General features: G+C 41.6%; 1 protein-coding gene across 1 annotated transcript; it reads right to left on the bottom strand.

Moving 5' to 3' along the window:
* Positions 1-7722: 7722 nt before the first annotated feature.
* On the bottom strand, positions 7723-25429 carry LOC132980102 (A disintegrin and metalloproteinase with thrombospondin motifs 15). The gene is made up of 8 exons (XM_061046029.1): positions 23975-25429; positions 20189-20321; positions 16872-17039; positions 15700-15983; positions 15423-15600; positions 14703-14878; positions 13524-13699; positions 7723-12687 (listed from the first exon to the last, which is right to left on the bottom strand). The coding sequence occupies exons 1-8, from the start codon at positions 24944-24946 to the stop codon at positions 11910-11912; spliced, it is 2865 nt and encodes a 954-aa protein (XP_060902012.1). The 5' UTR covers positions 24947-25429; the 3' UTR covers positions 7723-11909.
* Positions 25430-25893: the final 464 nt, after the last annotated feature.

Here is a 25893-nt window from a genome sequence, read left to right as displayed (position 1 = left end):
CCAGTGGAACATCATTACCCAGGACCTGAAGTGTCATAAAGATAGCTCAGTACTTCCTGCGGCAGCTGGGAAGGAATTCAACCTGCCAAAGACACTGATGGTGTACTTCTACACCGCCATCACTGAGTCCATCCTCACCTCCTATGTTTCAGTCTGGTACGTAGCTGCGCACTGCTATGGACAACGGCAGACTGCAGCGTATCATCCACTTGGCAGAGAAGGTGATCAGCCACAATCTACAAGTGTCTTTAAGACCTGTACACCACAAGAATAGTTTATTTCCCTCTGCTGACCGCCTCATTGATAATACCCCAGCCCTCTACCCAACCCCAATATGACACAGACTTTATCCAGCCCCATCAACAGGTTACAGTATATTCATGTTAAGGTTAAAACTTATTTTCGGCATTACATAAACACACACTGCACTTGAGTAATTCACTGCACACTTTGTAATTTTACTTTAAGATATTTGCACTCAGCCTTTATCACACACATACCTGCACAACTGTACAGCTCCTTCTTTGTACCTTTTGCAAATGTTGTGTTTTAAAATTTTATTTAATCTTATTATTTTTAAGTTTCTTGACAGCTTGTACTTCTGTTTTAAAGCCTTTTGCTCCTCCATGCTACTTAGAAGTTTTTGCACCATAACACCAAGCTAAATCCTTCTAAACAAACTTGGCAGTAAAACCGGTTCTGATTTCTGATTGCCTAGCTAGATTTTAGCTTAGCATTCACTATCCCCTTGTCCACTCAGGGCTTCCGTAGATAGGGTCTTTGACATGCTGTGTTACAAACATGTCTTCTTCTGGCCATTTACAGTAGCTCACGTTGTGACTAAAGTCAGCCCAGCTACATGTACAATGATGAATTTGGGCCACAATAAAGAGGTATCTGAGACATGATGTTACTGATCTGGTTGAATAATCATTTTTTACAAAAAAACATTAACACGTAGTAAATGTCAAGTTTTTGTTACATCATGTCTTCAGTCTTGTCTCATAATAAACCACACTTCAAGCTTCACACGGACATCATGGCTATCGTATTCAGATGATTTTGATGTGCTCTTGACTGCATCCTATAACATAATCAAAACCACACTGTGCTGAAACCACACATGTGGCTGTCATGCAAGTGTACAAACAGTGTCTCATCTCCAGTTGATATCTATCAATCCTTCATTTTAGAACAAGATTGGTATGAGAACACGACACCGCCAATAAAATCTTGTGGATGAAGTTGTCACTGTTATCCTCACATTCACAACCCTGATCTTTTCCATTTATTGGTTTAAACCTCAGCCTGTATCCCTTCAGAAGATGGATTCCTGTCTGACTTTAGCCAAGATTTAGATGCAACGACACAGGCGCCAGTGAAATTAGCCAAAGTGGTTTGTGTTGACTTAAGAGCTCCATCTGCAAGTTCTTCTAAACGAAGAGATAAGGTGGAACATCAAACTCATTTAACCTCCAGAAACATGTGGCTGTTTTTTCACAAAAAGTCTGAGAGCTAAAGCAAGTGACTATTAGCTGACTGACCTATGAGCCCATTACCATTTGGCTCTGTGAAGTCACAAGTCAACTTCTCTGCAAAGCTATGAATCAAAGGGTGTTATGGGCGATAATAGGATGCACAGGAACTTTCACATATCCTGAAAATGTTGAGATAATTTGTCACTCAATGCAACAAACTGCAGACTTTCTGCTGTTGTCTTGATAAGAGTGATTCCTTTGCAGCTTGGCGATGGATCTTTTCCTTCTTTTTTTAGATAATATATTTCAGGTTACTTAATGTTTACATGTTAAGGAATATGCATAAAGTAAGTAAACCATTGCTATACACTACAGCTTTCATAACCTAAGCTCAATTGCAATGCCCTTCAATATGGGACTGACAAATACATAAAATCAACAAAAAATACACATTTTTTTGATCTAACAGCACAGATGCCATCATGTCCTAAACATAGACTGTGTTGAACAAGTTGTCGTCTCAGTGACGTCGCCCTTTGGTTTATTAAGAGCCGTTCTGAAGCCCAAATACTATCTCTGCCTAACTTTGGATCGATTGAGAAACAGGCGTAGTGATGGAGTTAAGGTGAGCTACCAACGTGCCAGTCTGTCAGTCAACTCAGCCACACCCAAATGTATGCAAAGATATCCACAAGGCCTTCATGACTTCAAGATAGAGGAGTTATAAAAAAATTTTTTTACCTCCTGTCAGTTTTAACTAATATGAAAAAACGAGCTATATAGACCAATTTGTTTTTTTTCCCCTTTATTTCTGCTATACAAATTGACATTTTAATATGAGGATTCATTCGCTGTTGAAGCCAGCCTCAAGTGGACACTTGAGGAACCACATATTTTTTCCTGCAATTAAAATTGGTTTAATTTTTCAACACTGGAGGTTGCCGCTGGTAGAGCATCTTGTGCAGCATATTTGAGTGATTGAAAGTTAAGTTCAGTTAATGCCTGAATGAAATGTATTTTCTGTTAAATAAGCATTGGACTTGATGTTCTGCAGGGCGTCTTGGCTTTGCAAATGAACTTCACAGCCACTTGTTTACAGCCCTCCACATGCATTTAATTCTGCAACGCTGGTCATTCTGACTTTGCGGTTCAGTCAATGCAAAGAAAGGCCAACTTAAAGCCTCAGCGGTTCCCATGGTCGGGGAAACATTAACCCTTCATGCACATTTGCCGCATGACTGGACTCTGAATGGGTGGACAGAAACCCACTTGGACAACAGGAGGGAAAAGTAAATCAAAATCCACTCAGCTCTTGGCAGAGGCCGCTGTCAACCGCTGTGTTGTTGTGTAAAGCAGATAATGTGATTTCCGGACAAGAGCTCTCTTCACACCTCTCTGCAGCAGCGGCCCACTGTGAGTTAAAACTCTTTAAGATGAACTCCAAGAGGGCGATTTTCTGAATACACAAGACCAAAGCTCACATTCAATAGAGCTCTGATCCATTCAGGCGAAGTCCGGGTCCATTAAAGTGGCTAAAGACTCAAACAGTGATGACACAAGAAGACACTGCAGGTCTATGCTTCTTCACCTTCCTATGGATGGTGTGCAGAGATAAAATTCAGCATATTCACCCCACAGACATTTTCCTCTGACAACTTGCTCAGGATCGGAAGCTTGAGTGCTGTTATAATTTCATACTGCTGGGTTTAAGCTTTAGAGTCTAAAGAATGATACAGAGTAAAGATGTGTTAAGGCTGAAATTGACCAACATATTTTGTGTGACAAGTGTAAATACAGTTTCAATGGCAAGTCAAACTATGTGATGCAAATACTGTATGTGCATTATCAATCTCTGGTGGCTGTGTTGTGAAATCATATCAGTGTTCACATTTTCCTGGCGGCCTGAGGTTGCATCAGACACGACTGGTGTGACCACCATTCAAAAATCGTGTCCTCTAGCGGCAGGCCCGACAAGTATGATTTTCTTCTTACGAGCTCAATTACTACTACTTTTTAAAAACATACCTACTAAGCTGCATATATAGATTTTTCGGACTCAGTCTGTTAACCTCTTGGGGGTGGGGGGGCAGCCATGAGCTACCGGTAGCTCGCGATTTGTTGGAGATTCTTAATTTAAGCTATTTATAGGATAAGTCCTGTGTATTTTGTTCAGGCTTTAACAACTAATGCAAGCATGGAAGTTGATTTTAAGACTTTACTTTTTCCTACGGTATCATATAACACGATCACAAAGTGTTAACTGGGAAGCGCTTGAAAATTTGGCTGGTGTCCAAATGTAGCTAAAATACGATGTGAACAACAGGATGCACTTTATTGTCTCCTCAGGTAAATTTGTCTCACATTTAGATGCCTCCACAGTAGAATCAATTAATAAGAATAACTCTAACAAAAGTCCTCATGTAAACAGAGAAGCATGTGGATAGTTGTTTGTTTTTTTTATTTCCTATCAAATGTGTAATTCCCCTCTGAGATATGGCCTGATGTCCTTGTGTATTTTCACCATCTTTTGAGTTTCTGATGAATTAAGAAGTGAAATGAAAACAATGTGTGTTGATGTTAATGCTTTGTGCAACCTGGAAACAGCATTAAGACATTAAAAGGGCATTTTTAGCCTCCCACCCTGAGTGAGACATCCCAGGGACGTGGCTTTGGTGTGAATGTGTTAAATGGGTGGAGGAGCCGTGTAGTCGTTTGGAAAATAATAGTAATGACTGACTCAAACCATGTTGATCTAATTTCCAGACACATTCGATTCAAACATTTTTTTATTGATGTCATACAAAAAGTAATTCCTCCTGCCTCAGACTCTAGCTGCTTTTATTATGAGGAGTTCTTCAACCTAGTCGGTCACTGTGTGAATCATGAACCCACTTCACCTGACACGCCCAACCTAATAAACATGTTACTCTGCCAGGCTTTGTCATCATTCTTGGAAAGTCTTTAAAGTCTGCAGACTTCACAGAAATATCATGTCAGGCTAAATTATAAGCAGAGCTGCCTAACATAGTTAGTTTTTTCCATAACAATTCATATATTCCATTAATCAATATATGACATTGCTGTGGGTTACAGTTGAAAACAATTTTCTCCATTTCTGAAGCAATTAAATGTGAAATATGAGAGAAAAATGTGTCTTTTAGTGGCTTAATCAACAAGACATGCAGTAGTGGGTAATTCAGGTAATTCCGTCATCTTACTGTACAGAGATGATGAAGAGAAATCCAAATGACTGAGCCCTCACATGTATTGTTTTCTGTTTGTTCTTTTACTGGATGACCATGCAGGAGTTATACGATCAGTTCATAAAATTGCACACGGACGTGGTCGCACTTACTGAGAAGATACTGAAAGAAAAAGTTCAAACAGTGGTGACTCATTGTTTTTAAGAGACAGACGACTTAACTTTCAGCTGGAGAATCAGACAAACTAACAACAATTTTATATATGCTCATCTTCTCTATTGGTAGACACTGTTTCCTCTCCTCTGTTACTTTATGATTCAGGTTTCTAGATGTGTTTGGAATGATAATCTAACCTAGTTCAGCTTCAAACGATGACCTCCTGATAATGAGGTAATTGTGTTTGTGTTTTTAGCTCGCTGCCCTCACAGGCTGCGTTGACCGACAGTCTAAACTTCCTCTAACAGATATCTTCTGTAAAAGCAAAGCACAAAGCACATCTGGTTCACTGGCTCTGGAGTTTAGGCTCAGGCTTTTCAGGTGAGATCAGGAGGAATTCAGAGCATGTGGTTATTTCGTTAGGTTGGACTTTTAGAGCGGCTGGACACCTGCTGCAATATGAGTCCAGGTCTTAGTCTCAGAATCCTCCATAATCTTTCAAAATCTCACAGGCTGATTAATAATAAATTCATAAACCTAAGCCAAGAGAACGCTTCCTTATTAATGGGTTAGGGTGGTAATATGTTTCTTAATTGTCTCTCAGTGCTTTCTTATATACCAAAATGATGGCCTTTGTTTTAAACCATATCACTTTCCCCTCAAGGTAAATTAAGTAAAAGAAGCACGCTACCAATTTTCAAATCCAAGGAGACACAAGCAGTACAGCTTTACACAATTTATTTACTGTATGCCAAAAAGAATCAATATGATTATGTACAGTGAAAAATATATAATGTAATAGTCATCTGATGTGGAGATCATCTTTAGAAAGTCACATTTAAATTTAGATGCTTAAAATAAACTATAGACGAATATAACAAAAAAAAAAACAGGAGTGGACAAGTCGCTATTACTGCGGTGGTGTCGCCCTTCAACAGCTGTGTGAGTGAACGTGAGCTTTCCTTTTTTCCTTTTTTATTTCAAAGGTTAATTTTGGGGCTTTTTTTGCTTTTATTTAGAGAAAGGACAGTGGCTAGAGTCAGAAATCGGGTAGAGAGAGTGGGGAATGACATGCAGGAAAGGAGCCACAGGTCAGATTGGAACCTGGGCCGCCTGCTTGGAGAACCATAGCCTCTGTCCAAAGGGCAAGAATATAATAATTATAAGTAATGTCTGCCTTCTCTGCGTGATCTGTAGATGGTATTTAGTTGTTCAACACTGGAAGATTACTTAAATTATCTCATATAATGTTCCTCTATTAGCCAGGTAAGAGCTGCATGTAATCATTACAGAACAGCTGAATAAGCAATAAAAAAAGTGCTTATTGAATATCTATAGAAATGTATTTTACAATAAACGAGTTTAAGATGATCAAATGCAGCAGCTGATTGATTAGTATGTATAATATCGTTATATTAAACAGCATTTCATCACATTTTATGTGATCTATAATGATGTTCGCATGATATCTTCATCAGCAGCTGTCTGATGTTGTTATGAATGCTGCTGTCACAGTAAGCCGGCAGCAGCAGACGCTGAGATGCCACTACAGAAAAGGTGGGCACCGCAAGATGGCAGCGCCCACATACCGGCTTTAGGGTTTCGTATCTTCTATCCAAAAATACTAATATTAATATGGATCACTTAACCCTTATGTGGGTCAAATCTTTGGGGTGAGGGCGTCCAAGTCTGAGAGACGTCTGTCCAACAATGCAGCCGGCTTACTGGCCGAGCTGGGTGTGTTATTACAGATCAGCCGGGACAACGGAGCTTGAATCAGCAGAATACCAAAATGGATGAATGAATGTGTTTTCATCTGTGGTCATGCTTCAGCTGAGGTATCAAGAATGTCTCATCTCATGTGATGGAAGACTGCGTGGCACAGCAGAAAGCTGCCGTAACAGATACAGCTGGAGCAAAAAGGGACGATCAAGAGACTGAAGGAGTCCACCCATTCTGACTCCCAATGGATGAGGGACTGTAGTATTATCTTTATTTTGTGTAAAAATAAAATATCTGGCAATCAGGAAATACTTATAGACACTTCATCAACCATGAGTCAGCACTTTTTTTATACTTATATTTATTTTGATACAACTAGATAAATGTATACATAGTATACAAATACAAAAAACAATAATATAAAAAAAACTGTACACGATTTAAAAGAAAGACAAAAAACAAACTGTACAGCACCATCTTTTAGATGGTATGATTGGACCCACTGAACCAAAACCAACTGGAAATTGAGACAAAAATATGAAAATAAAAATAAATTGAAGGAAGTGTTAGCAGTGTCACTCAGTTTTAATGGTGAGGCTACATTGTAAAAAACACAAGATACTTGTGCTCTAAAGACAGGGTAAAACTAGATGAGCAAAACTCACACATGCACACGTCTTGACATTATTTAACAACCAGCTGTTCTTGTCCCATGTGAAAGAAAAAGTAATTCACATAGTTTTGGTGCCTAAGCTATAGCCGATGAAGAAATGAATATTGCCACCATTATCCATCTGTTATGTAAGCCACTTATCCTGTTCAGGGTTGCGAGGGGCTGGAGCCGATCCCAGCGGTCATTTGGCACTGGTACAACCTGGACTGGTCCCCAGTCAATCACAGAGCAGACATATACAGACAAGCAACCAGTCACACTCACATCCACAACTTTGGGCAATTACGAGTCCCTATTAGCCTAACGAGCGTGTTTTTGGACTGTGGGAGGAAGCTGGAGAACCCGGGTGGGACAAATGCATGGGGAGAACATGCAAACTCCACACAGAAAGGTTCCTGTCCCACTCATAACGGAACCCCTTCTTACTGTGAGGTGACTAACCACAGCACCAACATGCAGCACAGCCACCAGGGGGTTCCTTTCCCCCCCCCCCCGAGTTCTTTGTTATAGCCTTCAGATTGGTCTTTTGCCATCACCAACAATCTTAGTCTTAAAAAATCTTAGTCAAAAATCAAGCTATTAATCCTGGTTGGCCATAACTTTATATAATCACAGGTAACCACTTCCTAAAGCATTCCCTGCTTTGTCATGTATTTGGCGCTTCATCATGTTAATTTGAAGAAGACTCTTAACTAGAGATTCAGACCAACGCATTTGGAAATATTTACTAAGCCAATAAATCAAGAAAGAAGTTGGCTCCTTGTCTCATAAACCTTCATCCAATCAAACTTATGTATGCAACCAATAGAGTCCCCCCCCTGCTGGCAGTAAGACATAATACAGGTCTGCATGCTACACTAACGAAACTGCAACCATTTCACAACCTTCAACACTTGTTGGTAAACGTGTTAAAGTGTTGCAGTTTAATTAAATCTAGGCACCAATTAGGTTCACTCTGACACAACACAACAGTTTTGCCAATGCGGCAATACCATCAAGCATCAACCCAGTTTAAAGGGAGAGTCTATCTCCTATGATGTCTCATCCATTCCAGCTGTTTATTGATTAACTTTGACGTTGGTAGTGTTTACTTTTAATCTCAAAGATGTTGAAAGCCTTCTCTTTAATACATTTCTGCATGCTCTATTGTTGAAAATGGCAAATTTATAAAATACTGAGTCCAGACAGGCGCCTTCACACTTTAGAAACTTGGGGTGTGACAACAAAACTGGATTCTTACCAAATCTTTTTAGGACTGCTGATACATTTTCTACTTAACTTCACATATTTTCAGCTGTGCTGGAAATGCAGTAACAGTCATCCAAAGAAAACAAACCCTGTTCCATCATCACAATTGGAAGCCAGGAAAGAAAAAAATTATTAATATGTGTTTGGTAACTGACTGTGTTTTAGGGTGGATTCTTACTTAATATCATAATGTGTGCCAGTGAAAACATTAGGCGTAACACTAAAACAATGACCAAATGCAGGAGCAGCGCACCAATAGACTGACATGATCTTGGAGTTTCCCAAAAAATTGAACCTGCATTGTGTTTTCATTTAAAGGGATACTTCAGATTTTGTCAGTGGGTTTGTATCAGGTACTTGTCAAGTGTATTAGCCACAGGAAGCCGGTGAGCTCGGCTTCATTAGCTAAGCTAGCCTAAGCTAGGCTATGTATTGCTGCAGACAGGGCCAATGTTACCTTGTTAATTTAGCCAATTTGAAGTAAAAACCCAAACCTTAATAAATAATGACGATTCAAAAGTTTGCTTAAGAGGATACTTATATGGACCAGAGTGCACAGAGGAAAAAAATGTCTATATGGTGATTCAACAGGTCCCTACAAGAGAGGGGTGGAACTGGAGATTTCCTGATGGTGCAGGTGTGTAAACTGTGAGCCCATGTGCATGGACCCAGAGAGCTATGAGTTGGAAAAAAACTTCAGGACCTTATCTGAATCAGAGGATACCAGTGGCTCACACGGGCCTGCAGTCGGCATCACTCAACATCCAGAGCTCCCTGCTGTACTGAATGCTGAATTGTACTGACCTTCAAAATGTTCTAATAAAATTGGAAAACCAGTAAAGCATAATGGAAATGTGTCTTCAGAGTAATTTATTTTATTGCGCAATGACACAACCCGACTGAGCTATATTAACAAACCCTACATGAGGCCCCGGCAGCCTAGTGGTTAATGTGCAAGCCCTGTGTACGGTATGGGGGCTATAGACCTCCAAACTAAATTAGATGGTATACCATTGTCTCCATCTGCAGTGCTATATAGCCTAGCTTCTGAGCAGGCACTCTGACCAGTTTCTAAATAAAGGGGTCTAACTGACCTGACATCTCCTGTGGCTAATACACATACTATTGAGGTGTAAAACATACAACCTCACTTCAAGAATACACAACTTCAGGTCATGAAGCAGCTGAGCAGCAGAAATACAGAACCATGTGCAGGATGAGAAAATACTACAATCAAACATGCATTTTACCCAAAGCAGAATATGATGTTAAATTGTCATTTGAGCACTCCCTTATGAACACTCACTTCTTGTGTTCATGGAGCTTTGATGAACACTTATGAACCAACATCTGAAAAGGATTATTATCATTATTATTGCTAATCAGGTACTGTTAACCTGCTGAAAAAGCACATAGTTTGAAGGAAAGCCATTGATGCTTTTGGAGTGTTTTGAAAATTCTCCTTTTTTAACAGACAACAAATTCTTCATGATTGCTCAGACTACAAAACAGTGGATCTTTTAAATGTCCCAAAATAATAGTTCCTTGAGCCCAGAATTATGTCTTCAGGTCCCTTGTGTTTCCTGACAACAATCCAAATCCATCTGTTTGAACATTTAGTCCGTTACAAAAGAGGGACAAAAGCAGCTAATTTCGAGAATATGGAACAAGTGAAGTTAAACTCGTATACATGTTCATTAAAAACACAAGCAATAAGTTCATTATCTGAATGACCAAATGGGTTGGTTAGTTGATTTTCCCCATCTTAACAGCCATCTCTTGGGCTTCGAGGAGATAAGTTTTGATAAGCAAAGACAACTTTTAAGACCATTGACGCACACAGTGCAAGTGAAATGGCAGTAAAAAGAAAAAAACGTATTAAAATTTCAGTAACACTTTAAGGTACTGTAGGCAAGCCAGGATACAGCCTGTTACCGTAGCACCGAGGCTTCTTTGAAAGTAATAACTCTTTGGCAACATGGAACAAAAAGCTATATATGCTCAGTTTGGTTTTCACAGAACAGACATGCATGCATTATGATTGCACTGGAAAAAGTCTTAAAGGTCCCATATTATGCTTTTTCTGGTTTTATATGCTCTTTAGTGTGTTTTCCAAGTGTCCTGTGCATGTTTAGGCACATCTATGTGCAAAAATTCAAAAACACGGCTTCTCCTACGTCCTCCTGTTAGCTGTAGCATTAGCCGCATGTAACGCTCAGTTCTAGCCCCCCCTCGATAAAAATTTGTCAGTGTGATATCACTGATCTAAGCCCATTGGCTCGTTGTGGCAAGCCCTGCAGCTCATGTTGAAATTTCCGAGACACGTGCTGAGCAACTGACCAATAACGACAGAGCGGATCGGCAGACCAATCAGAGCAGACTTGGCCCACGTGGGGTCTAACAGTGTGGGCTCAGCAGAGCGTAGCTGACGGACTCAGAGCGTAGAGGGAGCAAGGAGGAGCAGTACATGAAAACAGACACTTTTTTAGAACTTTATCTATTGTGAACGTACAAAAGTAGGTACATAGATTAAATATACGAACCCCAAAAAGGGCATAATATGGGCTCTTTAAGTACATTCACTACAGAGTATTCTCACATCTTACCTCTAACTACATTTATTTTCCTCCCATAAAAAAGACCTTTTTGGTCTGGGGTAATAGTAAGAATTCTTTGATACTGGTGAAATTCGTCAAGATCGTATGCATAGCATGTATTGCAGCTGCAGGTAGAGAAGCTTGTAAAGCTATTTGTCAAGATGAAATACTCAGACCAGCAGCTGGCTTTGTTTTCTACATCTGGCAACAGCCATTGCAATGTATACAAAGTATGGAAAGAAAAGAAAAAAAGGTGAAGAAACGGCTTGAACCTGTAGAAATAATACAGTACTGTGTTTCACATTTTGATATAGTGAAATAAGACAAATTTAATTTCACTGGTGAGATAACTGCACAGTGTTTCTGCAGAGTTCTGCAAAACTTAACCTGTTTGTTCAGGACTTGTATGTGTCTTTGTTGGTTCCTCTGATCCCATGCATGTAACTACACCAACACGTTATGTTTCTGTGCAGTCTGTGTCTCTGCCCCTTTCTCCTCTTTCACTCTCTGTATACTCAGGCCCCGTGTCATCTCTCCTGGTAGAGGTACACAGTTAAAAACCTGCTGCAGAGGGACCGACAGTTTCTGTCTTCTTTTCTCACATCTTGAATGATGCCTGTCTCTTCTAACATCGGAAGAAGACCCTCTCTGTCTCCTCTTCTTTCTTTCTTTATCGCAGCAGACGCCCCGTCAGGAGCAGTAAGGCTGCTTTTGAGACTATTTCTACTCAACGCAGCCTTGAAATCCTTATCATGCTGATTAGAGCTTAAGGTTCATGTCAATACATCGATTTGACTGACAAAAGAAGTCCTCAGGCTGCGTCTTACCAGCTCTAACATGGCCTCAGGTTACAGAGGTCCAGTTCCTGAGGCTTCCTCCTTCCAGCACAATGGTCTCTAGGTAGATTCAGGCCATTCTCAGTCATGCAGCGCACCGGCCGCCTTTTAAAGCCCCTTCCACAGGACTTGGAGCAGTGTGACCAGGCCCCCACATCCCACATGGGGCAGGGATCCCCACATGCTCTCACTGCTGCAGGCCTGTCAGTGTTGTCACAGTCTGCTGCAGGACGCCCCTCCATGCTCTGGCACTGCACCAGCCTCTTCTGCAGACCGGTCCCACACGACACAGAGCATGAATCCCAGCCCGCTGTCACCCAGTGGCTGACCGGCCTCTTACCCATCATCTGCTTCTTCGCTTCGACCCTGTTACTGTCTGATAAGACGCTGTTCTGTGCCGCGTGACTCCGCTCCTCTTTCTGCAGAGTCTTCTCCTCTTTGCTCTCCTTGGCGATGTAGAAGGAGTAACGCACCCTGGGAGGAGTCATCTTCCCCACAGAGAGCACCTCCACAGTCAGAGGCTCCTGCAGGGGTCTGGTGGCCTGAAGAATCTCCACAGAGCTGGAGGTGCCGCTGTAGCGCAGCAAGCTTCCCTTAACCAGCAGGTCGCGCTCCACGGCTGACACCACGTAGTTACCGTTGAGTAGGTACTTGCCATGTCGATTCTTCACTGCCAGGTAGTTTTCATCACTGACCATTCCTCTGTAGCCGCGTTGACGGATATCAACATTGGAAGCTCCGACTGGAAGCATCACCACAAAGTTGTAGCCATGACTGAAAGGGAAGTGAGGACATATACAGCATTAATGATGTTGGAAGGGCAATACAAATTCCAGCAAGATTGATAGAAATGTACACTTGAAGTGCATGACATGTATTAAGATTGATCGCCTTTTTAGACAGGATAGAGGTTGATAGGAGAAAGGAGATGGCTATGAAGAGGAAAACAGATCACCTGCTGGAATCAAACCAGCAACATACAGGATGCAACATTTCTACATCAGGGTCTTCAACATGTTGTACATAGCTCACTGCAATGTTTTCAGTAGTTTGCCAAGAGATTTACACAGTTTGTCAAAAATCCATTGATTTGCTATTTGATTGCTATTTCAATATATAATGAAATTTTTCAATTCAATCAAATACACAGACCCCCTCCTTTACAACATATCAGAAGACAATAAAAAGCTGATGCTACTGTCAAGTTTGTCAATGCTTGAACATAACCGCTCACAGAAATGTAGCAGCACTAACACTTCCCATTCAGTTGCCCTAAACGCTTGCTTAGCTAAAGTGAGTTGTTCAGTGCTATTAGCAAAGTCTGTTTAGACTGGATTCTGACAAACAATGAAGGTGATCATGATGACAAAAAGCAAGAGTCGGAAAAGTGCACCAAATTTTCAGGGCTGTAAAGGGATGGTGAAGGGATCGATGACCGCAGATGCAAAGTTATTGTCCTGGCACTGCCTTGGGCTTTGAAGCAAAACATGAAATTGATTTAGAAATTCTGACCCAGGAAGCCCTTCAGAGACATACTAACTGTAAATAACTTCTTTAACCTTCATTTCTCCTGGCACTTGAGTTGTACTAACAAGTGTCACAGTACTTACATTGGTTTGGTGAACAGTCCTGAGACCTTCTTGCAGCCCTGGTTGTCCCCGCCACACACACCGCACTTATCAAACTTCCTATTAGAGTCGAGCTTGCCATCGCAGCCAGCCTTGATGCATTTTCCTTGAACACATACGGCCGAGGTGTCAGGAGAGCAGGGCGTCCCGTCCACAACCTGCAGAGTCAGACACATGACATCATGCCAATTGTTATGTAAGCAGGAAAAACAGGGAGAAGCAAAGCACAAGACAGAAACTTTTGGCCCATATATGTTCCACCAATTTACAAACTTCATTCTTCTGACTAAACAAACACAAGAAGCCAAAGAGCTACATAAACAGAGAGTCAAAGCTGCACCACAGGGAGTGTACAGTGTCCTTCAGTGTAAACGAGATGTTGGCTTGCGTTGCTCTTACAAGATTGTTTCCTCTCTCTTTGCATAAATAGTTGCTGACAAGCCACAGCTGTGAAGGGATGCTTTCCCTGCATGTTTCCCTGTCTCTCCACTCCATCAATCCTGCAGCAGCAGCCGCTTTCTCTAGTGCCAACAACAAATGTCCTTTTTACTGAATGACACATCACATCTAAGGGTCAAACTATACCAGGTTAGACTCCAAATTCAGAAACCCTTTTCAAACACAGGTCTGCTTCATATTTCTACCTACAGGTTTAAACCACACCTCCCATGAGGTTTGAACTCATGATGAGGTGTTCAATGACAACAAGTTCACGTTGCATTAGCGAGTATAAGACTTGATACCCATTAAGCTCAGAATAATAACACAGTTCCCAATTGGTATGCCTAAGCTTTCTAGACAGATCTAAGTGTGGCAGTACTTTGGTTTTGTATTCACAGCAGAGTAATGAAAGCTGACAGCACTGCTCCATATACACCCTATAGGCTGCAACCACATTTGCACTAAAGCTAGCAATTATCGGCCCTCAAATCAGCCTCCAGATGGTTGGGTAATTACGTTTTGCTGGTAAGGTTGGAGCAGTCAATATGTCATTTGCCTAGAACTTTTCAGAACTCATCAGAGTTTCTCTAATAACACAGTGTTCCCAATCGCTTCTCTAATGAATTTCATTTAGAAATGAAGCAAAGTGGACCATTGATTCAAACAGTTGCAACAGTGTTCAACAGTGTGAAGAAAAAAAAGAATAAATCAGCTAAATACCTTTGGAGCGAGGACATAGAAGTATCCAGTCCCGTTGGCGCGGCAGATGAGCTTACATTTGTCTTTGGGAGAGATGCCTGAATATTTGGGAACCCAAACCACAGAGGATCCCAGTCTGTTGGTGTTCAGGTTCAGGCCATTGAACGCCTCACACTGCTCCTCACGGTAACTCTTACCTGGAAATGAAAAAAGAAATCGGTTTGACAACTAATCCAACACTGTTGACCAGAATGTGATTTGTGATTAAAGCTTTGGTTATTGCCAATGTGCATGTCAGGCCTTTTATTTTTTATCAGCTCATGTGCAACAGACACCCAACATGAAAATCTTGGCCCTTGCCTACAGGTTCTACACGTGCAGATATATGTTAACTGAAATAAAAGCGACTCAAACTTTTGGCCTTGGATGTAATACTTGGTTCAGCAAAGACTGTAGGTAGAGTTTTTGTAATCCATCTAACAGTTGCACCCTAATAGGTGAGATAGAGACATGTTTAATCTTTCTAAGTAACTATACAAACCCTACAAACTTCATAAATATTAGAACTCGCTCTTAGTAGAGCCCCATGTTTTAACACTCTGACAAACCAGGTGTGCTGTACCCAGTAACAGATGTTGAGGTCTAATTGGACAATAGCCTCCTAGGGGTAAAGGTGAGCAATGACAATTATCACCCACAGGCCTTTTATGTTTGTATATACTGAGATAAAGAGTACCATACCTGTGTCAGCACAAGGGTTGAGGTTACAGGAGCGGTATTTGATTCGAAGGCCGTAGCAGTATTTGCCTCCATTCTCAGGTACAGGGTTGTTACACTCCCTCTTGGCCAGTTGAACTCCTCCACCACAACTCCGGGAGCAGTCTCCAAATGCACCCCACTTCCCCCAGCGGCCATCCACCTTGAATCAAAGAAAAAAAATGCACTTTGGTAAACAAATTTGTATTAAAAAAATAAACCAAGCTGGAAAGGATGGTGAACTCTTTCCACACTCCCTCACCTGGATGTGCATGGTGCTGTTCTTGTCTGAGCAGGCTCCTCGGTAGCAGACTTTTCCGTTTCCGCAGTTGGTGCCATCCGCCCAGGGGAAGTGTCGTGTCTGGCAGACCAGCTGACCGCGAGCTTTCCCGGTGCACCACAGCTTGGAGCAGGGCTGCATGTACGGGCAGGGCTTGGACCCCAGTCCGAAGGCGAGCTCACACTGGCGGTGCAGACTGTAGCTAGAACCAGGCAGGTTGTCTGAGAGGGATAGCTGCCTCTGAGGCTGATCCAGCAGACAGTCTCCTACAGAAACAAACCACAGTCTTTAGAAAACGTGGAGGTAGTCTCAGTGATGTCACCCATTGGTTCCTAAAGAGGCAATATGAAGCCCAACTATAGCGGCTACCATATTGGAAACACTGACTTAACTTACAGTAACTTAAGCCAACTTAACTTGACATTTCTGTTGCTATTTGCCCGCTCTAATAGCCTTTTTTAAACTTAGGAAACTTAAATCTGCAATCATTTTCACAGGGGCTTTTAAAAATGGAAGCTGCTGCTTGACAAAGAACACAGGGAGAAGCTCTGCAGTTTCCTTATAAAAAAAACCCTCTTGGAAACATTCAGCTTCAGATTACTGAACTTAGGTTTATTCTTCCCCTTTTTGTCTTTTTACAATGTTTATGTTCAGTTAGTATTGCTTTTCTTAGTTATAAAAAGTGAACTATTCAATTGTTCTGAGCAGGACCAATCAGAACAAACCAGTGCGAGCCATTATACATCATGGCCATGAATGTTCACCTCCTTTGCCTTTAGCTTTGGCAGCCACATGTTAATCAGCCATTGTGATTATAGTGGGCCAGCAGGCGCCTTGAAGCCCTACAACTTGAAGTTAATATTTCTTAGGGTTGTGTTTGACGTGACAATTTAAAAAAACAATAAGAAAAGAGAGGTCCAGAAAAATGACTTTGTTTGTTAAACACAATAAAGTATAAATATGGAATGTTTGACCTCTTCCATGTTCAAACGGAGCAGACATTTTTAACCATAACCAAACAGTGCCAAGGTCTCTCTCTCTTTTTTTCTTTTCATGGATGCAATCAGATTACAACCAGCTGAGAGGCATGAAGTCTGGATAGAATTAGAGCTACGTCTGAATCCATGGACTCCATACAGGACGTGTTTACTAACCATGACCTCTGTCCAGGAACTCGGTAATGATGGCTGCGCTGCACACCGACCAGGGCCGGCTCCTGTCGATCTGAATCAGAGTGGGAGACATCATGTGGTTGTCCTTCAGTTTCCCGAAGACCTCCTCGCAAGCCTTCACGTTGTCGTGGGGCATGTTGAAGACGTGGCCTGAGGGAGGGAGAGAGAGACAGAAGGTCACGGCTTTGTAAAGAGAAGAGTAACAGTAAAAGTAAGACCCGGATAAAAGAGAGAGCGAACAAAGGAAGTTAAGGAATCCATAAACTAATGGAGGATAATTATAACTCAAAACAAGCTTCAATCAAAAACAAACAAAAGAAGATGATCTACATGTCAGAATCAAACATTTCTAATTAAAATTGTAAACAGTAAAAACATTTGGGTCCAAAAATGAGGGACGCATCGGTTAAACATCTGTATCAGGCCTCTTGACAAACATTGGCTCATCAGCAAATTAAGTGGTATGCATGCCAGTAGCCAATGTGTGTCTGTTGTTACAGGCTAGTAACCCTAACTACTGATTTTGAGATAATTTTTATTGGCAGATAAAGTCAACTGTTTGGACAAACTCTAAATTTGTTTTCTAAAATGATACAGGACGTCGGCTATGTAGGAGTCTTTTATAAAGTCTCTGAGAACGATCAGGGACAAGCAATTTGTACGACATGTTCAGGTGACATTTTAAGAGGAAGGGCTTTTAACACATAGCTCATTTGAAAAACAAGCAAGAATTACAACAAATTAATGAAAAAACATCTCAAATGAAATCTGCTAAACTGTTATTTTAAACATTTTTATCAGCCCTTGAGTTTCACAAATTGTAAATGGTAAATGGACTTGAGCTTGTATAGAGCTTTTCTAGACTTTCACACACTGTAGAGGCTGCTTTGTAAAGTGTCCATCAGTATTAGCTATCCCATTCATACACATTTATACGCCCAAAACAAGGAACAACTCGTGGTTAAGTGTCTTGCCCAAGGACACATCAGACATGTGGCTACAGGAGATGGGGATCAAACCCCGACCTTCCGGTTGAGAAACGACCGACTACCAACTGAGCCACAGCCGCCCCATATGTACCCGCATTGATGCAACTCTAAAAGAAACCTATCTTTTAGAGAAGGTACTTCTTTTTCAATCACAGCACGGTTTAAAACTCAACAAGCTGTCGTTAAAATCCCTGGGAAGATAAAGTTAAGTGTCTACAGTAATTACCTTTTGCCAGACATCATTCCAAACATGTATGTATAAGGCAAAGCGAGCTACACTTGGCCTGATTTAAGGCTGATGTCATAGCAGACAGGAATGTGCTCGAACATGGGAATATTCAGCGTGGCATACGTCCATGTTCTAAACCAGGCCTGACAGGAGAATTTAGTTCCCAGGGAAATCATTTCAGTCCCTAAATACGAACATGAAGTGCTTTCCAAAAGAAAAAAAATCAGTTTCAGAATTTTCAGTCATAAAATAGGACCGTTTAAAGGGGAAATTGTGTCATTACTTAACATATATGTGGACGGTGTAAACCAATCCCTCTCTTGAGGCCTCATGAGTTACTTTTTCATCTGGTCTCAGGCATTAGCCTTGTTTCTTTCAGAGACGTCTCAACCACTGACGATTGAAAAATCTGACAGAAAATCAGAGTTGCCGTTATTAAGAGATTTAGGAGTGTGTCGGGCTATATGTAGTATATCTCGGCACATTCAATTTCATACAAAAAGCTGACAGGGAAGGCTTCCCCTTGTTCAGCTTCAGCTTCTTTTTTTTTAAAGGGGTAATTTAAATCTGCTCTAAGGAGAGAAAAAAGAACATCCATAACATCATACTGAATCTCAGTGTTGTTCAGGATTTTTGAAAATGTGTGTGCTGACTTTCATGAAAGGGGAGATGAGGTATCTGATATTTCTATATGTCTGTTGATTAGATCACAAGCAAGCTGTAACCGTCTGATGATAGCCCATGTGGTGAGGAATTAGTCATTTTCAGCCATTTAAAACTGAGCTTGAAGATATGAGGACTCTTAAGATCATATCTTTCCTACAGGTAACTGGAGATGCTGGCTGTCTTGATGTGAAGACATCTGATTACAACATGCACTCAGGTAATACATCAAGATCGTGTTGTTTTTTGCTCAAATTAGCTGATACCCTTTGTTTTTCTTATCTCTCAGATCAATATATCTCTCTGTGAATGCAGGATATGTTGACAAGGGACAACAGTATCCACAGTTATATTGAGCAATCTCATGCGAGCAGGATTTGGTTACATGCAGGAAAAATAATCTGAGTCAGGGAAGGTGGTGAAACAAATTGGCAAAAATGCAATCTAGGAGCACATCAAACCTTGTGTGCTCTAAAATTAGCTTTTTATAGTTTCCTAATGACATATCCCTGCATGTAAATATAGAAAACAATCAAGTTTGAGGCCACAAAACGTCTGATGATAGACAATGCGGTGAGGAATTAGTCATTCTTAGCCACTTCAAACTTTGCTCTAGGCTATGAGGACTCTTTGAGGATGCAGATGCTGCATCATTTAGGTTTTTTAGTGAGACAGGATTTCTAACCAAGGACACATTTTGAGTCCTGCCTCATGTCACAGATAATCACAAACTAAAGTTACCCTGTTTTCACCATTTATGTCTTTTGTCCTTTCATGGGTAGACGTCTTCATTGGTTGTTTTTGGAGGAAGTTTTGAGTTGGAGTGAGTTTTCTAAAAACCACAGCCCATCATACCAGTACTTAAAGGGGAATTGTTTAGAACTTGGTCATTACTTTTACATATTTTAGGGTTCAATTAACTAATAAGTAGTGAACATCTTGAAATAGCTTCAATAGATTGCTTCAGCCAGAAGACGGGCTGTAATGGTTGCATCCTTTCAGGGCAAATGCGCCTGATCAAAGAACAACTAGCATGCATTGACCTCAACCTTGACCCTGAGACCTGCTGGTTTTTATTGTGTCCATCTGATGAGGGACTGATTTGCAGACAAACAGGTGACTGTAATTTAATAGCCAACCAGCAGTGCTCCAGGATCACAACTGAGAATCACAGAAATAGAGATCATAATGAAAAGTTTCAGAGCCCCCTGACCACAAACATTTCCACACTGATGATTCAGGTTTTCATTAGTCAAACCGGACTTGATTGACTTTTCAAGTTAAGATTATATTCAGCTATTTCCACCCAAGGCCACGTGTGCCAGCGTGAATATAAAGCAGGTAACATGGGGTATTCAAGCCCTGCTGATTAGAAAACATCTCCTCAAATCTCACAATCATTGGCATAACTTTCTTACCAAGTTCATGGGCCGTTGTGAAAGCCGAGGGCAATCCATCGTCTTCAATGACAGAGCAGCTCCTCTTCGGGTCACACATGGTCCCAACGTCTGCCATCCCCAGTGTGTCACAGGTCGTGGCCCCACAGAGATCCTGAAGACAACAATGAGATTAGTGATGTCATCTTTGAAACAACTTTCTATTTGAATGAAGCTTCACAATATCTGATAGGGCTGAAGCTGTGATCCAGACAGGTTTTGTGTGTTGGATGCAGGGAGCTACAAACTGAACAAGCCATAAAGAGCACTAATGCAATGCACATGGGACTCTGGTTTGCTTGTTGCTGCACTGCTCTTAAAATATGTTGGAGCTGAGGGTCAGAGGAGAAAGCCCACCACACACTTCCTCTTGGTGTTAAGTGGGAGAGGTAGATGAGTACCACCTGCAGCACAGAGCACAGGGTAAAGTTACACCATGGTGGCTCCGCTATAGTCTCCTCTTTACATGGGGGCGGCGACCCCCAGCTCCTGCAGCCACAGCCTCCCATGTGTCCTTGGGCAACCCCATGTTGCTCCTGCTGCTTTGTCTGCGGCTTTTAAGTGTGTATGAATGGGATTAGTTACTTCTGATGGTCACTTTACACAGCAGCTTCTGCCATCAGTGTGTGAATGGGTGAATCAGTAGGTGGGACATGTTTGAGTAGTCAGAAGACTAGAAAAGCGCTAAACAAGCTCAATTCCATTTGTGATGTGTTGGCTCTTGCTGCCCATCTGTCTCCACTGTTGGGTTGTCGTAGTCATTAGGGGCCATGTGTTGAATATGTGACTGATCAGTAGGGCATAAGGGCATAATTGGGGGGAGGGGTTTCCTCACTTTCATTAGGACGCATTTATTTTGTGTATTATTTAAAATGCTATATCTCTAACTCCGTTTACAAAAACCTGTGAATGACGGCTCTAGATTGATGGATGACTTTTTACTTTTTCACTACTAAATCAAGAGGTCCACTTTTTTTGCACGCAAACAGCCACACTTTTTCTCTGACTTTACCCAAATTGTTTCCTGCCAGCTCTCTAAATTTGCCACATGAAGTCAGGGTGAGCTTATGTGAGAACACATGAGGAAATATATACAGGAAAATCCAGCTCAAGCGTGCAGGAGGTGTTGGTGACGTTTATCCTGGGACCAGTGTACAAGAGTGTATGCAAGCAAAAATTCTCATTATATCGTCAAACTCTGTTGCTTTTCCTGCCAATTCCACGCCGTTCTTCTTACATCATGTCGTACGTCTTGAGAACGCCTCCTCGCTCCTGATTAACATTCCAATAACTTTTTAAGGCTACACTTAACGCAGGACTGTCCAATGACAAAGGGAGAGTAGAAAGTAAGCACATTCAATGTCCTTTCAATTTTGAGGATGTTTGCATGCTGGTATTAGCAGTTAGCTCAAAACAACACTGTTTGGTGCAGGTTCAGGTCAGTCCTATACATATACAGAGGCTACAGTCCTTAACGCTTTAGCCCCAGGTCTAGTTCCCAGCCACGGCCCTTTCATGCATGTCCACCCCTCTCTCTCTCTTCATCACATGTCACTCTTCAGCTGCTCTATCAATAACATCAAAAGACCAACAAAATAAATGAGTAAAAGCCTCACAATCTACTAGCTTTGTGACTTTTGGTTTTGTTAGTTTACATGACAGGGGGAGCTGTGAGACTTTCTGGAACTATTCATTATTATTGGAAGTATCTATTATTACGGGAACAGTAAATTGTTATCAGAAAAGACTCATTGATTAACAGGAATATTGTTGAAGCTTGATGAAAAGCTTTTTCTGTGCCTAAAACTAATTCTGTGTTTTATTATTTCTGGAATTTGTTTTATGTAATTGGATCAAAATGACTTTCCTGTGCCTTTGTAGTGTCCAATGTAAATATGGACACATAGTGGACGGTGAACTTGCAAACCTTTTCACACAATGAGGGCCCAGCGGTGCCAGAAGCTCCCTCTGCCAGCCATGTGTCTTCCCAAACACTTGCTCTCCGTAACCTGTTACAAGGTTTTTTCCACCATAGCAGCTTCACTTATTGTGCCCTGCGAGGACGACAACATCCAACCTGGACTTTCCTACGTATAATCATCCTCAGTGTAAATACGGGATTTTGTCTGGGCAGCCGGTTGGTTTTTACCTTGAAATGTTTGTGGTTGTTGCTATGCAGTGAATTAGACATGATGCGTATCGGATGGCTTAACTGGATCTAATGGAAAGCAGGCGACAGCGAGCGGGCATCGGGGAGAGAAGAGACATGGAAAGTTAATGATTATGGGGAAAGATTTATCCCTCAGTGATCCAAGTTCTAGTAGCCACACTGGATTATCAGCCATGACTCCAGAAAGTCTCAGTTTACACGAGTTTGAATGAATGAACAGTAAAACTGGAGTCTAATTGGAGTCTTATAAACCTCTCAGATGATTAAAAATAGGCATGTAGTGACTGAGCTCTGTTTAATCAGACAAGAGGTGAGGTGTTTCCTGGAAAGAAAAGACTAGGTGGCTCTTTTCCAGTGACTTACCAAAGTGAATGAGGGTGACTTGCAAAGCTTCGTAGTTCACAAGCTGCACCAGCCTGCTATTTCATTGAGGGATTGCTGAACAGGCATACAGACTACAAACATCTGTGAAGCTGGGGAAGGCTTTTTGTTTTGGAAGCATTATTTTGTTTGACTTTTTCAAATGTTCATTATATCCTCCCAAAATTAAGCATCCTCAACAGAAAAAAAAGATGGAAATCCTGTAGCTGTCACAGGTCTGTAATGAATCCGCCAAGTCATTTAGTTCTGACCAAATGGATTCTTCTCTTGTCTACCTAGATATCTGCCTAACTGCATGTGACCTGTGTGCAAATTGCATTTAAGTATTTGCACAAGAATTAAAGGACTGGTAGCCCTATATACTTATCAAACTCTCTCCTCTTTTGCTCGTGCAATCTGCATCCTTCCCTTCCTTTCTACTTACAGTCTTTCCTCCTCTCTGTTGGGTCCAGCCAAGGTCGGTTGTGCCCAGATGTTACACGAGAAAGCAAACAGAAACAAGCAAACCCAATTCTCATAAAACTAAATAAATCGTCTGAACACATCTTGTTGATGGATAGTTAACAGTGACGGCTCTCCCTCTCTCCTGGGCTCTTCCTGCATCATAAGTAAGGCTGTTTAGGGGAGGGGTTTGGGCATCTTTCCAGTTGGATATTACAAGGTCTAGCTTTACTCTTACTGGTTTCTTTTAAACATCCTCATTTTGCGTTGGTCTTTGGGTAATATACTCTACAGCAACGAATGTTTTTTTCTTTTAATTGATTTTTTATTGTATTTGCTGGATGTCTTGTGTCTTATAGAACCATACAGTATTGTATTGTTGCTTCACCATTTTGTTAATAAACCCCCCAATTAATGTTACATTAATCTTTTTTTGAAATAGTTTTTTTTTCTGGTATAGGAAAGTCGATCAAGGCTTTAAAATTCCAATATACAAAAAACAAACAAAAACAAAACAGGAACGTCTAGAAATTACATAATTTGGTCGTTTTTGTGTATCTGATAGTTTGAGAGTTCACATTTACCTGCAAAGTTCTACTAGGAGAGAAAAATAGGATTTGTGTTGCTTTACATAGAGAGGGATGGGGAGCTTTGTACAACTATTCACAGAATGTCTCATAATCCGCCCCTGTACAGGTTGTGCATGTGTTTCTATCATTGTCTTTGCAACACCAATAAGATACACCACAGCTGGGTGTCTCTCCTCCCCTGCTTACCTGTCTGGTGAACAGTATTGCAGTGTCCCAGTAGTCCGGGTGCTTGTCGTTGTGTTTATTTAACTTCTTCTGCCAGGAGCAGAAGTTGCGCAGAGTCAGAGCTGCATTACTGGAAACCTTTGGTCCCTTGTCAGCTTCATTTATCACCATGAAGCCTACCACCACTATGTTTATTGAGTTGAGAATGCTGGGGTGCTTGTAAAGGCGGGCTGCTACTGACATCAGGGTCAGGAGGTAATGCTTTAGGTCATCCCCGTGAAATTTGGCCATAGATTCATCTGCCACCACCAGCACCTCCACAAACCTGGGGATGGAGGCAAACCTCTTGGACCTCCCCAAACTTTTCAGCACAGTTTCAGTTAAGCCATCAATCTCAAGCTCGCTCATGTGTTTGTATTTCTCCAAGGACACGTTGAAGTTGGAGTCAGGTGTAACTCCGCACCTGCTGGTGAAGTTGCCGCTGGAGTGCGCAGCGCGTCTCCGGCGGCGGATCACATGTGTCCTGTCGAAAGAGTTTGCAAATCCAGACGCGGCAGCTCTGTCCTCAGTCCGGCTCAGGCCAATGAAATACTCCATGCCGTTATAGGAAAACCCACCGTGGAGACCTTTACACAAGCTGAGCGCTGCGTAAGAATCCGGATCTGCGTTGATATCGCCGGAGTAGAAGCAGTCCCTCAGGTCAGCTGCTGCAGAAGTGTTGAATGATGAGGAGCCGCTCTCAGGCAGAATGCTGCCCGGTGCAAGGAAGCTAGAATCCGGCGTGAGATGGAGGTAAAATTCCTGTTTGAACGCGCTTAACCTGAACACAATCTGTCTGTCACTCATCTGCTCCGCGCGCCGGTGCAGATGCTTCTCATGCTTCTGGTGATCCACACGAATAGGTATGCAGAAATCCACCTCCATGCAGTATGTCACCTTTAAATAAAGTAGGAATTTTGTAAGAACTACTAAAGAACTGATAAGTATAGCCATCTCGGCTCGTGCCAAGCAAAGTCCACTCTGTAATTCGGCTGAGTTTGCATGCGCTTTAAGAAGTTGTGCGCAATGGCACGGAGCGCCACTTGTGCGTCCTAAGGAAACTAAGCACCCGAGATGCCTTTCAGGTTCATTCCCATCTTGCACCGTTTCCACTCTGGTCACCGATTCCTCTGAGCTGCTGAACTTTAAAGTCGCGCGTAAAACCCGACGATCTCTGACAAGTGAAATCTGGGTATGTGCGCATGAGAGCGAGAGAGCTCATTGGTCATGCAATCTCAGTTTGAGCTGCACTTGTAACTCTCCAAATAGTGTTGTTGCTGTACAGCATGTGTGACAGGAGCTGGAGCATCACCCCTCCCACCCAGCGCCCAGACTCACTCCGAGAAGGAATCACAGGGTGCAAACACACATTATGCAAAAGGAAACAGAGAAAGTGGTTACATCTGAAGGTTTTTCACATTGATATCAAAATAATGCAACTGATACTGCAAGCCGTGAAGCTAAAGATGGACGATTTTTTTCTGCAATTTCTCAAAATATCTTGTGCCATTTCCATGTATTTCTTACTATTTATTTTACATAATACGTTTAAAGACACATTGGAAAGTTTCTCTTTATTACAAACGCAAACATTGTATTAGAAAACTAATCACAGAAACAAACTTTAACACAATGACATTTCTGCAAATCATCATGCATAAGGAAAAGTTGAAGACAGTTGCAAATTGCAATGCAGGCAAAGAGCGACACCTGTTTGAGCGAGAAGTCCACTGGAACGTCCGGGCATCTAAACGCATGAAGAAGTTTGTTTATACTGTATTGCCATCTTGTGGCTAAACATGTTAACTACAGCTTGATAAACATCACCGTGGAAAGAACTTTCCTGGCATTCAGGCTTAATAAACATTCTTACATGAAAACCGGGTGCTTGATCTTGTAAA

The sequence above is a fragment of the Labrus mixtus genome, chromosome 9 (assembly GCF_963584025.1).
Source record: "Labrus mixtus chromosome 9, fLabMix1.1, whole genome shotgun sequence".
Taxonomy (NCBI): domain Eukaryota; kingdom Metazoa; phylum Chordata; class Actinopteri; order Labriformes; family Labridae; genus Labrus; species Labrus mixtus.
This window is presented reverse-complemented; position numbering and strand designations above follow the sequence as displayed.

Excerpts from the sequence above, each read along its gene's own strand:
- LOC132980102 (XM_061046029.1), bottom strand. The coding sequence starts at position 24,946 with ATGGCTATACTTATCAGTTCTTTAGTAGTTCTTACAAAATTCCTACTT. Across the intron at positions 15,984-16,871 it reads GTTCCTGGACAGAGGTCATG|GAGACTGTCTGCTGGATCAG; the intron begins GTTAGTAAACAC and ends TTGTTTCTGTAG. Across the intron at positions 12,688-13,523 it reads GGACTGTTCACCAAACCAAT|TCATGGCTACAACTTTGTGG; the intron begins GTAAGTACTGTG and ends CTTCCCTTTCAG.